Source organism: Emys orbicularis, chromosome 13 (assembly GCF_028017835.1).
Source record: "Emys orbicularis isolate rEmyOrb1 chromosome 13, rEmyOrb1.hap1, whole genome shotgun sequence".
Classification (NCBI taxonomy): Eukaryota; Metazoa; Chordata; order Testudines; family Emydidae; genus Emys; species Emys orbicularis.
This window is the reverse complement of record NC_088695.1, coordinates 4,123,360-4,140,145: the sequence shown is the minus strand read 5'-3', so window position 1 is coordinate 4,140,145 and position 16,786 is coordinate 4,123,360. Positions and strand designations below refer to the sequence as shown.

At 47.7% G+C, this 16,786-nt stretch overlaps 2 protein-coding genes across 2 annotated transcripts in view; both read left to right on the top strand.

Moving 5' to 3' along the window:
- The window catches only part of LOC135887318 (killer cell lectin-like receptor subfamily F member 1), a 74,236-nt gene that overhangs the window by 27,774 nt on the left and 29,676 nt on the right, over window positions 1-16,786 (top strand). The window lies entirely within an intron of this gene.
- Window positions 9,292-15,316, top strand: LOC135888041 (early activation antigen CD69-like). Its single transcript, XM_065415855.1, has 4 exons — window positions 9,292-9,496; window positions 10,622-10,833; window positions 14,511-14,614; window positions 15,208-15,316. The coding sequence occupies exons 1-4, from the start codon at window positions 9,292-9,294 to the stop codon at window positions 15,314-15,316; spliced, it is 630 nt and encodes a 209-aa protein (XP_065271927.1).

Here is a 16,786-nt window from a genome sequence, read left to right as displayed (position 1 = left end):
TGCATTGTTCCCAGCCCCGCTCCGGTACGCTTCAGCCCTGCTCCCCTGCTTGGTTCCTGAATCTAGCTCTGACCCTTGGCGCTGACTCCAGCTCCGACCACTAGGCATGATTGCCTGTGCCCTGGTCTGTGACAGAAAGAAGGAGACAGGAATAGATGAGATAGAACAGAGGGAACGGAAAGGCAGCCACCCTGCTGGAACATGACGTGAAGGGACATAAGAGGGGGCAATCTCTAAACAAAAACAACAACAACAACAACAAATAAATCCATTCACTCAGCTATACTGTAGGATTCAACTGGCTCTTCCTTTCATGGACTTGTGTGACTGTGAGGGTGCGGCCAACAAATCTCTCTTGGAGTTTATCTAAACAAACAAAGCGGCTTCTGAAACTGTTGGATTTGCATAGCAGACAGGTAGGTAACATGTTAGGACACAGGCTTTTGTTACAACATTCTGTCCAGGTTTTCATCCCTTGGGATCACTGGTATTGCAGAGCCTTCCAGAAGTGATCCGTGACTAGCGACATCTCGCACCAAACGGATACATGGAAATGCTGTTTAGGCTGCGGTTTCACGGTTGCATGCTGCAGTGATGCCAGCACCCGAGGGTGGGGGACCCTAGCCTAGATGTATACCTTACATGGCGTACTTTGTATAAGATTTATCACAGTTGTGCAACACTGGTGACACATTACATTTTTGTAAACAGGAATCGTGTTTCTTTTCTACAGCGTCACAAGCAGCGCAAGGCATAAACGTGCCCTGGCCCTGCTCTACACATAAAAATTAGGTTGACCTAGTTACAATGCACAGGAATGTATCAAATGTCACGCCCTGTTGTGACGTAGTTAGGTCGATCGAGCCCCCACTATAGACGCAGCGAGGTCGGTGGAAGAGTTCTCTTGTCGATCTAGCTACTCCTTGGTGGAGAGGCCTACCCACATTGATGGAAAAACCCCTTGTGTCGTTGTAGGAAGCGTCTGCAGTACCGAGGTACCGCTGCAGTGCCGTAGCTGTGCTCCTGTAGCCGCTGTAGTGTAGAGGTACCATAGGCGCTGACTCGGGGGGTGCTCCCGGGGCTGGAGCACCCATGAAAAAAAAATAGCGGGTGCTCAACAGCCCCCCACCGATCAGTTGTTCGGCGGCAGGCAGGAGCCGGGAGGGGAGAGCGAGGGCAGGGCTAGGGATGTAAAAGTCAACCAGTTAACCGGTAAGCATCAGTCTTATCGGTAAGGTATTATGGTTAACATTTAAACTCCACTGCGGGATTCCGCTGCCAGCCCTGTGCCATGGATCCAGGCTTCTGCTCCCCCTACACCAGGATCCCAGCTGCTGGCCCCTCCCCCAAGGTCCCAGCTTTCGGCCATGGGTCCCAGCTGCCGCCCCGCCTCTGGGGTCCAGGCTGCTGGCCCTACCCCCAGGGCTCTGCACGGGTGGCAGCCGGGACCGTGGGTGCGGGGCCAGCAATGGAGTCCCCAGCACGGGGCCAGCAGCGAGCGGAATACCCGGGCACGGGGCGGCGGCAGAGCCCTGGGCGTGGGGTCGGCAGCTGGGACCTCGGGTGCGGAGCCGGCAGCTGGGACCCTGGGCGGAGGGCAGCAGCAGAACCTCAGGCACGCAGAGCGACAGCTAGGATCCTGAGCACATGGGGCAGCAGCGGAGCCTAATGGTTAAATGTTTAACCAGTACAATTCTAATAGTTTAAACATTTACTTTTTAAAAACACTAGATACATCGCTAGGCAGGGCACATTCGGGGAGGGGGCAGAGTGGGGCAGGAAGAGGTGGGGGAGAGATGGGGTCTCAGGGGAGGGGCAGAGGCGGGAAGAGGCAGAGCAATGGTGGGGCCTTGGGGGAAGGGGCGGAGTGGGGGGAAGGCCTCGGGGCACCCACCGGGAAAGAAGAAAGTCGGCGCCTGTGAAGAGCACACCAGGCCTTATTCTGGAATAAGAGTATCCACAACAGAAATTATATCTATCAGTTGAACTGTACTGATATAACAGGGAAAAATTTTCTGTGTAGACAAGAGTCAGGTTTACAGTACAGCCCTTTGCCGGCATAGCTGTCGGTTACGGGTGCACCGGCAGTTATATGAGCCAAACGGTGCTTTTACTGGCGCAGCTTGCTTTGCTCATGCAGGGTGGAATAAGCTAATAACTGCAAAGCTGTGCTTTTAAGGGTCAGCTTTTTTCATTGAAAAATACCAGGGTGGTCAGGAAGACTCGATTTAATTATGGATTTCTACATAAAAGTGCATTCTTGTTGGTTGTTATAACCTTAATGCATATTCTTCACAACTCTGAGCTAGATTTAGGTTTCATTTTTAGAAGGTATACACTATACATTTTTAAACCGTGATTTATTCTGAAAAGTTTTCAGATTAGTTTTACAGCTATATCAGAAAATGAATGATTGTTTGGTTATTTCATTTACCAAAGGTAATTGAAGCAGATATTTATGAAGTCATTGGGAGGTGAACTATCTCCAATAAGAACATAAGAATGGCCGTACCGGGTCAGACCAAAGGTCCATCTAGCCCAGTATCCTGTCTACCGACAGTGGCCAATGCCAGGTGCCCCAGAGGGAGTGAAGCTTACAGGCAATGATCAAGTGATCTCTCTCCTGCCATCCATCTCCACCCTCTGACAAACAGAGGCTAGGGACACCATTCCTTACCCGTCCTGGCTAATAGCCATTAATGGACCTAACCTCCATGAATTTATCCAGTTCTCTTTTAAACGCTGTTATAGTCCTAGCCTTCACAACCTCTTCAGGTAAGAAGTTCCACAAGTTGACTGTGCGCTGCGTGAAGAAAAATTTCCTTTTATTTGTTTTAAACCTGCTGCCCATTAATTTCATTTGGTGACCCCTAGTTCTTGTATTATGGGAATAAGTAAATAACTTTTCCTTATCCACTTTCTCCACATCACTCATGATTTTATATACCTCTATCATATCCCCCCTTAGTCTCCTCTTTTCCAAGCTGAAGAGTCCTAGCCTCTTTAATCTCTCCTCATATGGGACCCGTTCCAAACCCCTAATCATTTTAGTTGCCCTTCTCTGAACCTTTTCTAGTGCCAATATATCTTTTTTGAGATGAGGAGACCACATCTGTACGCAGTATTTGAGATGTGGGTGTACCATTGATTTATATAAGGGCAATAATATATTCTCTGTCTTATTCTCTATCCCCTTTTTAATGATCCCTAACATCCTGTTTGCTTTTTTGACCGCCTCTGCACACTGCGTGGACATCTTCAGAGAACTATCCACGATGACTCCAAGATCTTTTTCCTGACTCGTTGTAGCTAAATTAGCCCCCATCATATTGTATGTATAGTTGGGGTTATTTTTTCCAATGTGCATTACTTTACATTTATCCACAATAAATTTAATTTGCCATTTTGTTGCCCAATCACTTAGTTTTGTGAGATCTTTTTGAAGTTCTTCACAGTCTGCTTTGGTCTTAACTATCTTGAGAAGTTTAGTATCATCTGCAAACTTTGCCACCTCACTGTTTACCCCTTTCTCCAGATCATTTATGAATAAGTTGAATAAGATTGGTCCGAGGACTGAGGACTTGGGGAACACCACTAGTTACCCCTCTCCATTCTGAGAATTTACCATTAATTCCTACCCTTTGTTCCCTGTCTTTTAACCAGTTCTCAATCCATGAAAGGACCTTCCCTTTTATCTGCAGACAGCTTAATTTACGTAAGAGCCTTTGGTGAGGGACCTTGTCAAAGGCTTTCTGGAAATCTAAGTACACTATGTCCACTGGATCCCCCTTGTCCACATGTTTGTTGACCCCTTTAAAGAACTCTAATAGATTAGTAAGACACAATTTCCCTTTACAGAAACCATGTTGACTATTGCTCAACAGTTTATGTTTTTCTATGTGTCTGACAATTTTATTCTTAACTATTGTTTCGACTAATTTGCCCAGTACCGACGTTCAACGGGTTAATCCTTAATATTTGGAGGATTTTCTTGCCAGGCTGTATTAGGAGGAGAACATCACCAGACAGACATTTAAATTGTTTTATTTAACTAAAACAACAACGTTAAGTATTCTGGATTTTTTTCTTCAACAGCAAACGTAATATTTTAACAAAACAAGCATATGAATTTTTGAATTTAGTTAAACATTCAAGTTTTTTTAAAATCAGGTTTGTTTTTGTTAAAATTGTTTTTAACTAAAATAGTTAAATGAAATATAATGTCTGTCTTACCCAGAGATAGAGGAACTTCATTAAAATATTCCCAAATTGGATTCCCAAATCTGATTTTTTTTTTAAATCATTGATTTTTATCCACTCTGAAAAATACAGATTTCGTGCCCCTGAAACATTTTGTGACTTTGTGTTGATTTCACTGAATTGTTTTAATTGGGGAACAAAAATTCCAAAACAAGTCAGAAGTTTCATTTTGACAGTTTTTCAAAAGGACACACTTTGATTTGTTTGGTTTGAAACTTGTTTGTTTTGGGTCCCTGTAGTTTTTTTTTTTTTTGAGAACATCAATCAAATGTTTAAAAAAAGTTCAACATTGAAACAAACTGACCTGAAACAAAAGGAATTACTTTCTGGAGGTTCTCTAGCCTGTCTTATACAGGAGGTCAGAGTAGATAAGCACATTGGTCCCTTCTGCCCTTGGAATCTATACATTTTCCCCCTGATTTTTTTAAGAATTGCCAGCGAATCAAAAAAAATCTGTTATTTGCCCACTTCTAGCTGTAGTTGGTTCCTGTGGTTTTCAATCAGCGTTTCTAGTCCAATGTTGCTCAAGCTCAGAAAATCTCTTTCAGTTTGACATCTGTGGCTGGAAGTTCCTTCTCTTGTGCTCCCAAAAGGGCGAGGGGGTACATTTACCACTACAATAGACTCCTGATTTGGTGGCAGGTTGCTATCTTGTCGAATGCTCTCTCACGGCTTTCTCACTGGTTTACATTCATGTCAACTCCTCCCCCAATTAGGGTGTTTCACCCAGCGTGAGACTGAACATCGGTTGCACAATTCTCTCCCAGTTGAGCAGTTCCTTTGGATTCAGAGTTGATGCTGCAGGAAACAGGGTGAGTTATGATTCTTATATTAGGAGACTAGTGGGGAGGGGGTGTGAGGGGAAGGCAGAGGCCTGGCCCAGGGAGGCAGGGAATGGGGTGAAAAGAAGAGTTCTGAGAGAGAAATGCAGAGGAGGGCGGGTGATGAGGTGGGAAAGTTGGTGTAGCATCCAAAGAAGAGCTGGGTGAGAGGAAGTTTTGGGTGGGGGACGGTTAGACAACTATAGATTTGGGGGAGGCAGGTAATTTTGTTTAGTCAAAAATCCAGTTTCTGTGAGGGAAAAAGTTCTGAAGGAAAATATTCGACCGGCCTTATAAATTTCATGTAACTATCCAGAACATTCTGGTGCATTCTTGGTTAACAAGGGAGACATAGCTGCGTGTAATGCTGACACGCAGTGGAGATTTCCAGCATTGCAGCCCGGTGATAGGGCAATGTTGGTAAACTGGTAAGCTTAGTACTAATGAGCAACCAAGGAGAAGACAGTGGTTTGGGGAGAAAGAGTTCCCGGCCTAGCGAGCAGCGAACTAGATTGGAATTTGCAAGATCCGGGTTCTGTTCCTGGCTCTGCCGGGTGACCACAAGTCAGTCACTTCTCTCAGTGCCTTAGTTTCCCCCTCTGTACAATGGCAGTAGTGATATTGGAGTGCTTTGAGATCTTCTGAAGGTAAGAGCCAGGTATTATAAGATGAAGACTAGTCTTGTGGCTAAGACCGGGACTCAAAAGACCTGGGGTTCAATTCTTGACTCTGCCATAAACTCCAGGTGTGCCCTTGGACCAATCAGGAAGAGCAAAATGTTCAAAAATGACACCAGCACCATGAGCAAGAGATTTTAAAAGGTATTTAGACACCTACAAATACAGATAGGGGCCTAGTGGTCTTTTCAAAAGCAGGTTAGGCCCCTAACTTCCATTGACTTGGGCTTCCATTTTCCAACCTCTAACTAACTCCCACTGAAATCAATATGAGTTAAGCACCTAAATACCCTTGAAGATCTGGACCTCGAAGAACAACTCGGATGTCTGTCCTCCCACTGCCCAAAACACACTTTTCCTTCCCAAATACAGATGTTGGGGGTAAAGGAAAATTTCAGCACCTGTGATGAATATTTCAGAAGTTATGAGTGACTGAAAATTGGCAGGGAAGGGTGATTAGAATGGAAACAGGTTTGCGACCTCAATTACAACAGCGCTAGTAAATGCTCACTAAGACTAAATATTATTGCTGGTAGAACAAATCCATTTTTCTTTAAACTCAGACCCCGAATTCTCCTTTGGCTAATTGTAGCAGTGCGGCCAACAGATTGACTCCATGCTGGGATGTATTAACAACATGAAGTTCTGGGGTGTATTAACAGGAAGGTTGTAAGTAAGACATGGGAGGTCATTGTTCCGCTCTACTCAGCACTGGTGGGGCCTCAGCTGGAGTATTATGTCCAGTTTTGGGCACCACACTTTCAGAAAGATTGGAGAGAATCCAGAGGAGAGCAACAAAAAAGATCAGAGGCTTAGAAAACATGACGTATGAGGAAATGTTGAAAGAATTAGGCATGTTTAGTCTAGAGAACAGAAAGCTGAGGGGGGACTTGCTAAGAGTCTTCAAATACGTAAAAGATTATTATAAAGAGGATGGTGATCGATTGGTCTCCAGGCCTTCCAGAGGTAGGACAAAAAATAATAGACACAATCTGCAGCAAGGGAGAGTTAGGTTGGCTATTAGGATAAACTTTCTAATTCTAATGATAGTTAAGCACTGAAACAGGTTACCAATGGAGGTTTTGGAACCCCAGGTATTTAAGAATAGATTAGAGAAACACCTGTTGGGATGGTCTAGGTTTACTTATTCCTGCCTCAGCATGGAGGGATGGACTAGATGACCTCTTGAGGTTCCTTCCAGCTCCTTATGATTCTATGCTGCCTAAAGTATTTCAATTTATTTGTCTTGAAAGTTAAATTAATTTCATCCAGTGAACTCTTGTCTGTTTTCTTTTATCCTCTGGTATAAGAACAGAGCAGACTATAACTCAAGTGGAGAAACCTTAGGAAGAAAAGAACCTGGAGCCAGGACTGTCACAGCTGATCGGGAGTAATTCTATATCAGTGAAAGAGCTGGTTGGGACACACGGACAGCTCGCTTCCCAGGAAAGATGGAGAAAACTAAGTCTCATTCTGAAAAGGTGCAACGTTGCAACTCGATTGAAAAGGGTAATCTGATGGCCATTCCTTCCTCTTTCTTTCTGGGGACATGGGGAGTGATGCGTGTTGTAAAGGATTAGACCCTGAGTGTCTGGGAAGGTTTGAATAGTCGATTTTTCAGAGGTTCTGAGAACCCACAGCTTCCATTGTGTGAGCTGCGGGTGCTGAATGCACCTGGAAGCAGGACCAGCCAGAGGTGCCAAGATACTCCAAGCAACAGCCCTTGAAATTTAACCTAGGCAGAAACACCAGGAACATCTGAATAGCCAGACTTATCTTCTAATGCAGGGGTCAGAAACCTTCGGCACGTGGCCCATCAGGGTAATCCGCTGGCGGGCCACGAGACATTTTGTTTTCGTTTACCATCCGCAGGCACAGCCCCCTGCAGCTCCCAGTGGCCGTGGTTCACTGTTCCTGGCCAATGGGAGCTGCGGGAAATGGTGCGGGATTACCATGATGGGCTGCGTGCCGAAGGCTGCCGACCCCTGTTCTAATACTATGACCTATAGAGTGAAACATCTCTTGATCCAGGGCAGCTCAACTGCTGATATTGTGGAGGCATTTGATAGGCAATTCCAAAGCTTAAGGTTATAGCCCATTTATAAGCCTGAGGCCTTGTCTACATGTGGTGGCTGCTATCTTGGCCAACACTCCGGAGATCGAACCAAGGATCTGCAGAGCTCAAAGCACAAACTGCTACAGCTTGTGCTAAACTTCTAGAACTAGCGCCTGTAAAAGAAGACTGAGAGGGGACCTGATAATAGTCTTCACTTCAGATACGTTATAAAGACTGTGATAAATTGTTCTCCATGGCCACTGAAGGCAGGATCAAAGTAATGGGCCTAATCTGCAGCAAGGGAGATTTAGGTTAAATGTTAGGAAAAACTTTCTAACTCTAGGGTAGTTATGTTTGTGGAGGATAGGTCCATCAATGACTATTAGCCAGGATGAGCAGGAATGGTGTCCCTAGCCTCTTGTTTGCCAGAAGCTGGGAATGAGCGACAAGGGATGGATCACTTGACAATTCCCTGTTCTGTTCATTCCCTCTGGGGCACCTGGCATTGGCCACTGTGGGAAGACAGGATACTGGGCTAGATTTACTTTTGGTCTGACCCAGTATGGCCGTTCTTATGTTCTGGGATAGGCTTCCAAGGGAATAGGCTTCCAAGGGAATCCAAGGGAAACAGATCGGAGAAACACCTATCAGGGCTGGTCTAGGTTTACTTGGTCCTGCCTCAGCACCGGGGGCTGGACTTGATGACTTCTTCAGGTCCCTTCCAGCCCCAACATTTCTATGATTCTAAGAAATAAGATACTCTGAAACTGAAGTAAAAGCAGTCACAACACCTTTTGTGCTAGTTTTACTGTACTGGTTTAAAATCACACAGCTGAGTGAAATTGGCGCAACTCTGCACCCTTATTTTAACCCAGTGAATCTGGTAGAGAATAGAGTATATGGTTCAGGTTGAAGGAAACCTTATTGTGCCTTTTGTTTTTGGTCTGAAGGCCCCAATCCTGCTAACACTTAAATTAATGCTTAATTTTCAGCAGGTTAGTAGTCACGTAGGCTTCAGTCTCAGCTATTTGTGCCCACTGCTTTGAAAGTAGATCCCTTCTTTGTACTTCTAGCTGCCTATTTTACAGCTGGGGAGCGAAATCACAAAGTATAAGTGACTTAACCAAGGACACACAGGGACTCAGTAGTAGAGCTGAGAATTGTGTCCATTGTCCTGAGTCCCATTGTAGTGCCTTAACCACATGTAATTTAGTAGCTGGAAACAAGGAAGAGGAGCCAGTGCCATGTGACCAGCCAGCTCTCTGCAGACAACCAGCAAGGGCTGTCAGACCAAAGTTGGACAACCACTTGACTAAGGGATCCTGAAAGATGTCTGAAATCAACCAGACCCTGCTTTAGCCAGTGGAGATGGCAAGAGGTTGGCGGCTATCAAGATTAGATCAGCAATAAATATCACCCAGTGGAAGCTTGTCTAGATCTTTTAACTTCTCATTCCCCTTTTTAGAAGAGGTGGGGGATGTTGTACGGCAACTGTAACTGCAAACTAAAGCAGTTTGTTTCGGGCAAGTCTGCTGCATGGCTAGTAGCTCCGTTAGATATTTGGATACTATTGGCTTTTTCTCTTCCAGAGGGCAAATCTACATGTATCAGATTTCTTAGATGCAGGATTAGAATTGTAGCTGAATTCTTCCTCCTAGCTGCACTTCTCATTTCTTGGGCAGGTGAGTAAACAGCCTTTTACTTAGCGTGGTATTTGTTCTCTGCATGGGGCTGTTACAAACCTGCATTCTGTCTTCCCAGCTTCTACCTGTCTAGTCCTCATTGTAACAGCATTCCCCCACCCCTTTGAGTTAGAGCAGCATTATTATCCCCATTTGCCTCATGAGTAGAGTTGGCCTGGAGACAGGACTGAATTTCCATGAGAAATGTTGAGTGTTTAGAATTTTTCTCCTCCTCAGACAGAGACTGACTCAGTAACCTGATGGGTAGGGAGCCAGGTTCAACTTCCAGGTCTGCCTGATTCTCAGCAAAGACTTGAACCCACGTTTCCCACCTCCCAGATCAGTGCCCGTAGAAGCAAGGCGTGGCCTTGCAGGTACCTTGTCTCGGTTTCCCGTCTCTCAGGGCCTCTTGAGAACTCCACGCAGTCCAAAAGGGTATGAGGCAAAATTTCCCAGCTGCGGTTCTACTTTATTACATCCAAAGAAACTTGAAATAAAGTCTCTCCCCTTGGGCTCAGGGGGTTGCACAGCCCTCGTCTTTGGCGTTTGTATTTCCCAATCCTGACTTGGTGTCTCTGGAGTTCTTCACCCTCAGCAGAGCCCTCAATGGCTTTTTATCAGGCCTACGTGCTTGTTATTCCATTCACTGCCTAGATAGGCTCATTCCCTTTAATTTAGCTCCTCACCAGTAGCTTGGGCCTAGACTCCCCTTAAAGGGGTCAGCAAGCCCGTGAAAGTGCCCTAACCAATTGGCTACTCTGGGGTGTGTCTCTGTGTCTTGTTTTGATCAATAATCCCGCCCTGGACCCGAGAAGCCTTCCCAACAAAACCGATCTGTTTCGGTGAAAAGTTTCAGTTTTAACAAATTGGCATTTTCCAATTGAAAACGCATTTTGTTAAAAAATTCCCGACCGGCTCCAGTTATCATCTCCCATTTAAAGAAGGGGAAACCAAGCACAGAGATGATATCACTTCTGATCTTTCCTATCAGATGCCCTCCAGCCAGCAACCAGACACTGAAGAGTCTTTGAAGCCTAAATTTGGGGGGTCTTCTTTTGATTCGTGCCCCTGTGACACAGAGCAGTGGGGCAGGAGAGAATCAGTTTCTTTCTTTCTCCTTTCCAGTGATGGGATTTAAAACCCAGCAGTCATGTCCACTCTCCAACGCTGCCTCATGTCCAGTGAGCCGTTCCACCTCCTCATGTGTGGGTGGCTGGATCGGGTACAGAGGGAAATGCTACTATTTCTCAGAGGCTGAAGGGAACTGGACCTACAGCCAGAATAATTGCTCTTCCCTCGGTGCCTCCCTGGCTGTGATTGACACCCAGCAGGACCTGGTAAGGAAGAAACTGATTTCTTGTTCTATATGGCAATCTCAATAGACTGGGATTGCAATGATAGTGACTGACTCATTCCAGGGTTCTAGGTTTGGAATGCTAGTGACTGACTCATTACAGGGTTCTAGGTTTGAAATGCTAGTGACTGATTCATTCTGGGGTTCCGGAATTGGAATGCTCATGACTGTCTCATTCCGGGGTTCCGGGTTTGGAATGCTAGTGACTGACTTATTCCAGGGTTCCAGTTTTGGAATGCTAGTGGCTGACTCGTTCTGGGGTTCTGGGTTTGGAATGCTAGTGATTGACTCATTCCAGGGTTCTAGGTTTGGAATGCTAGTGACTGACTCATTCCAGGGTTCCAGCCCTGAAGCTCATAACAGCCTCTGGTCCATGTAGTGGTAAAGATGCTAAATAGCATGGAAGTTTCAGCGGCTAGATTCAAAACTGGCATCTGTGTTGTCATGGCTGAGATCTGAGAGTGTAAGTTGAAAGGCAGTTCCCATTATAAGCCTATTGCCAAGATTTTTCAAAGTGACGAGTAATTTTTGGTTGCCCAATATCAGATGGCTTCAGAGGGCCTGATTTGGAGAAATTGCTAAACTCCTGCCCTCTAAAAATCAGAGCCCTTTAAGGCTTCTCATGACAGGCACCCAAAAATCACTAGTTTCATTTGAAAATCTTGATCTCTCTAAAATGGGGTTAATAATCCTCACCATTGTCTGTCTTGTCTGTGAGCTCTTGGGGCAATGGGTGTCTCTCAGTATAAGGACATAAAACAGGAAGGGTCATTGAGTCCAGGACCTGCTATCACAGGCAACCCCATTTGTTAATAAACTTATCAAGCTCCATCTTCAAATTAGTTAGGTGTTTGCCCTTGCCTCCTCCTATTGGTCAGCTGTTCCAGAACCTCTCCCCCTTGATAAGTAGCAACTTCTAATTTCCAGCCTGAATTTATTCATGGCCAGTTTGTCCCCATTTGTTCTTGTGCCAACATTCGCTTTGAGCTTCAATAGCTTTTTCTCCTTCCCGGGTGTTTTATCCCGTGATGTATTTATAGGGAGCAATCAAATCCCCTCTCAGGCCTGCTAAACAAGCCAGGTTGTTCCAGTTTCCTCTCCCATGTGCATGTACATAATAATCTGCACAGCCACTCCTTCCTTTGGTGGGCAGTAGCTAAACTGAGAAAGGGCTGCTGCTGGGCAGAAGAATGGTGGCTGCTACAAAGAGTTTTTAAGAGGAGCTCCATCTGTGCGTGGCATTGGATCCTGCAGGGTAGTCATTGCCACGTATTCCCTACAAAAAGCATTTTGACTTCCTGTCGCAAGTTGATCCCAAGTGGTCTATTTTGTCTGAAAAACTCTGTTATTATTTATTAGTGTCTAGAGGCCCCCCACAGAGATAAGGGCTCCATTGTGCCAGGCGCTGCCCAGACACTGTGAGAGACAGTCCCTGTCCCAGCTGAGATCAGGGCCCCGTTGTGCCGGGTGCTGCCCAGACACACAGCGAGAGACAGGCCCTGCCCCAGCTGAGATCAGGGCCCCGTTGTGCCGGGCGCTGCACAGACACACAGGGAGAGACAGTCCCTGCCCCAGCCGAGATCAGGGCCCCGTTGTGCCGGGCGCTGCACAGACACACAGGGAGAGACAGTCCCTGCCCCAGCTGAGATCAGGGCCCCGTTGTGCCGGGCGCTGCACAGACACACAGCGAGAGACAGACCTTGCCCCAGCTGAGATCAGGGCCCCGTTGTGCCGGGCGCTGCACAGACACACAGCGAGAGACAGTCCCTGCCCCAGCTGAGATCAGGGCCCCGTTGTGCCGGGTTCTGCACAGACACACAGGGAGAGACAGTCCCTGCCCCAGCTGAGATCAGGGCCCCGTTGTGCTGGGTGCTGCACAGACACACAGCGAGAGACAGTCCCTGCCCCAGCCGAGATCAGGGCCCCGTTGTGCCGGGCGCTGCCCAGACACACAGCGAGAGACAGTCCCTGACCCAGCTGAGATCAGGGCCCCGTTGTGCTGGGCGATGCACAGACACACAGGGAGAGACAGTCCCTGCCCCAGCTGAGATCAGGGCCCCGTTGTGCCGGGCGCTGCACAGACACACAGCGAGAGACAGTCGCTGCCCCAGCTGAGATCAGGCCCCGTTGTGCCGGGCGCTGCACAGACACACAGCGAGAGACAGTCCCTGCCCCAGCCGAGATCAGGGCCCCGTTGTGCCGGGCGCTGCACAGACACACAGCGAGAGACAGTCCCTGCCCCAGCTGAGATCAGGGCCCCGTTGTGCTGGGCGATGCACAGACACACAGGGAGAGACAGTCCCTGCCCCAGCTGAGATCAGGGCCCCGTTGTGCCGGGCGCTGCACAGACACACAGCGAGAGACAGTCCCTGCCCCAGCTGAGATCAGGGCCCCGTTGTGCCGGGCGCTGCCCAGACACACAGCGAGAGACAGTCCCTGCCCCAGCTGAGATCAGGCCCCGTTGTGCCGGGTGCTGCCCAGACACACAGCGAGAGACAGTCCCTGCCCCAGCTGAGATCAGGGCCCCGTTGTGCTGGGCGCTGCACAGACACACAGCGAGAGACAGTCCCTGCCACAGCTGAGATCAGGCCCCGTTGTGCCAGGCGCTGCACAGACACACAGCGAGAGACAGTCCCTGCCCCAGCTGAGATCAGGCCCCGTTGTGCCGGGCGCTGCCCAGACACACAGCGAGAGACAGTCCCTGCCCCAGCTGAGATCAGGGCCCCGTTGTGCCGGGCGCTGCACAGACACACAGACAGTGAGAGACAATCTCTGCTGCAAAGATTTTATAATCCAAATAGCTCCTTGGGATGAACGCTAATGACTAATTGATTTTGCAAAGCACTAAGGCACGTCTATGGTGCATTATAAAAATATACTAGCGCAGGTCAAAAATTGTCAAACAGAACAATTGGGAAATGCTGGGTAATCAAAATATTTTTATAGAATTTGTCAATTTAGACAGTTTTTGATGAAAAATTATCAGAATGAATCAGTTTGATAAGGCTGAAATGAAACAGTCCGATTTTCCCAAAATGAAATATTTCATTCCATGAAGAATTTTGAACTTTCAACTTTTTGTCCTGATTTGGGACAAACCCAAAATTCAGAATTTCCCACCAGATGGAACTTCCATTTTCCCCTGCTCTAAAATGTAGACGTACAGTCATCATAGTGATCATCATCAAACACACATAGTCTACTAAGGACCGTTGCGCCAGTCTGAGTGCCCGTGGTGGCTGGTGTCGCACCAGGTGTTGTGTGGTGAAGTTCCCAGATCTTGTTCAGTCCTGCGAACCCACAGATCTCTGGGGTGGCCCCGGATGTGGCACCAGCTAGGGTCAGGAAACAGTCCCCTTTGCATGTTGCTGGAGAGTTTGAGAGCACGGCGCGCTGGGTTACTTTTGTCCATCTGGTGACATGGCTGAAGAGCCTGCAACACCGCTTTTGAATAAAATGAGCGACTGAAGGAAGGCCGGATCTTTGCGACATTGTGACATTTCCCACAAAACCAAACCACGTTATGCTCAGGAATGGGCCTAGATAGAGTGATGGGACTATAGTCTTCTTCTACAAGAGTGGGGTGGAATGATGCTGTGTGCAGTCACTGAAGGCTGTTGTGCATAACAAGCTTCCTCTTTGCTTCTTTATCACCGTAAGGATTTCATACTGCGATATAAAGGCACCGCAGATCCGTGGATTGGTCTCCAGAGGGGCTCTGATCATCACTGGAAATGGGGAAATGGCACCAAATTCAACAACCTGTGAGTTTCTTTGTTCATCTGGAACGCTGAGTCAGGCTGGGCTGTGTTTAAGGCTGGAACTCAGGAGGTCTGGTTTCCATGCCTGGCTTTGCCACAGGCTGTGTGTGAGATCGGGGCCTGCGTCGTAGAATAATGCTTTGGCCAAATCGCTGGGTGGCTGGCCCTTTAAGGGGACATGGGTCTCAACCCCACCTGTGACGCAGTCAACTCTCGTGGGTGGGGAAAATGGAGATCATGTGACCCAATCAGACGTTAAGGGCGAGGCTGAGCTGCTGGAAGAAAGCACTCAGCCAGGATCTGGTCCCTGGAAAGAGGGCCGTGAAACCCTGGTCTAAAAGGAAGTGTGTGTGCAGGCTGGAGAGGCCGACTTGAACCACACTGTCCCAGTAGCAGCACTGTGGGAACCTAGAGAGGTGGGTGAAAGGAGGCTGACTTTGGGAGCCGGACTATGTTCAATACATTAGACCCCAAGAAGAGGGCGATACGGTTTTAAAGACTTTTGTGCTGAGTGGCTGATTTCCAGGAACCTCGGAGGGAAACTGAGGCAGGGCCATGAGGGGTGCTTACAAGCCACATCTTGCTGTTCTTTCCAGGTTTGAAGTCAGAGGAGATGCAAACTGCGCATTTCTGACGGAGACTGCAGTCAGCTCTTCAAGGTGCTACACCGTGAGAAGCTGGATCTGCAACAAACCGTATGCGTAATAGATGAAGGGAAAGTAACACAGACATGCAGGGGGGATGCCAGAAATGAAGGACTTAAATCACAGTTTGACTCTGAAAACCGAGAGCAAAAAACTGCACCTTAGGAGTATTTTATCATCTCTTGGTGTCTCCAGATCAGATGGGCTCATTTTACAAGTAAACAGATGCTGCTGGGGTTCCTCCCCACCCCCACCCGCACCCCCTTTAGCTGCCAGCACCACAAGCTCGCTTCTGGTATCTGAGAGTTAAGCTGGGTTCTCGATTTCGTACAGCATCTCCAGTGATAAAAGTTCTGCGGGGCGCAGATGCTGCCCTTTGTGGACACCCATGTTGTTCTTCCATCCCTTTCCCGTCCTGCCTTCCGTGACCGCCATGAGGCCCCCGTCCTCTTCCCATGCTGCCCCTCTGACCCACCCAGCCCCTGTCCCCTCCCTATCCTGCCCTCTATGACTCTCGCACCGTCCCCCCATCACCTTGTCCTGCCCTTTACTGACCCTCCTGGGAAGGGGGTTTGTGCGCACCTATATATGCTCCTTGAAATGTTTTTTATCTTGGTTATTTATTAAGGCAGTAATGGCTGAGCAGATGCGTATTACCCCACTGCCCTAAGTATTTACACCTTGCTCGTTTCTGTGACCTCTGAGCCCCAGCAATTCCAGGCTATGATTCCATAAAAAAAATTGGATCAAAAGCGTGAGCAGTGTGTTGTCATGAATGTAGGGTTCAGAATTAAATCCTAGCCCCACTGAGGTCAATGGGACTTTCGCTGTTAATGTCAAGGGGGCCGGAACTTCACCCTCTGTTTATATGCTCTTTGGGGTATGGACCATCTTTGTGTGCTGTGTTTGTACAGCCCCTAGCACAGTGGGGTCCTAGTCCATGACCGAGGCATTACTATAGTACTAGTACAAAAAAAAAGAGTGATCATATGGACCTTTAGATCAACACAATAATCAAGAACAAAGCAGGATTGCATTCACAAGAGTCTGTTAGCCACTATCGCCAAGCCCAAGTGTTCACAAATCAGGAGTCAAAACAGTCCTGCGGTGCCTGCGGATGGTCAATGTGAACAAAATGTCTCATGGCCCGCCAGCGGATTATCCTGCTAGGCCACATGTGGCCTGTGGGCCACAGGTTGCCCTCCTCTGGACTAGAGACTTGCTTTTATTTTAATTCAAGCTGAGATCATCCTATGATCACATGAGTCCAGGAGCTGGGGCTTTAAGAAACAGGCTGTCACAGGGCATGGCTGCCCCATCATGCGCCCTTCTGGTGGAGTGTGCCTCTGCAGGTGAACCCTGCCTCAGAGTCAGTTTCCACTCTGAGGCAAGTCTTCTTGGCCTTCTGCACGGGGTCTCTGTTGGCAATTTCACTGGTCTTGCAGCGAAGTCACTACACAAATTTAACCCCTTCCTGGGTAACAAAAGTTCAAGCCAACAAAAGGTTCCTCTGCTCCTTTTGGGCTCCTCT

What these genes read in the sequence shown, in the direction of transcription:
- LOC135888041 (XM_065415855.1), top strand. Translation starts at nt 9,292, where the DNA reads ATGTTGTACGGCAACTGTAACTGCAAACTAAAGCAGTTTGTTTCGGGC. An exon ending in ACTTCTCATTTCTTGGGCAG is followed by an intron (nt 9,497 to 10,621) that starts GTGAGTAAACAG and finishes TCTCCTTTCCAG; the next exon opens with TGATGGGATTTAAAACCCAG. An exon ending in GGCACCAAATTCAACAACCT is followed by an intron (nt 14,615 to 15,207) that starts GTGAGTTTCTTT and finishes TGTTCTTTCCAG; the next exon opens with GTTTGAAGTCAGAGGAGATG.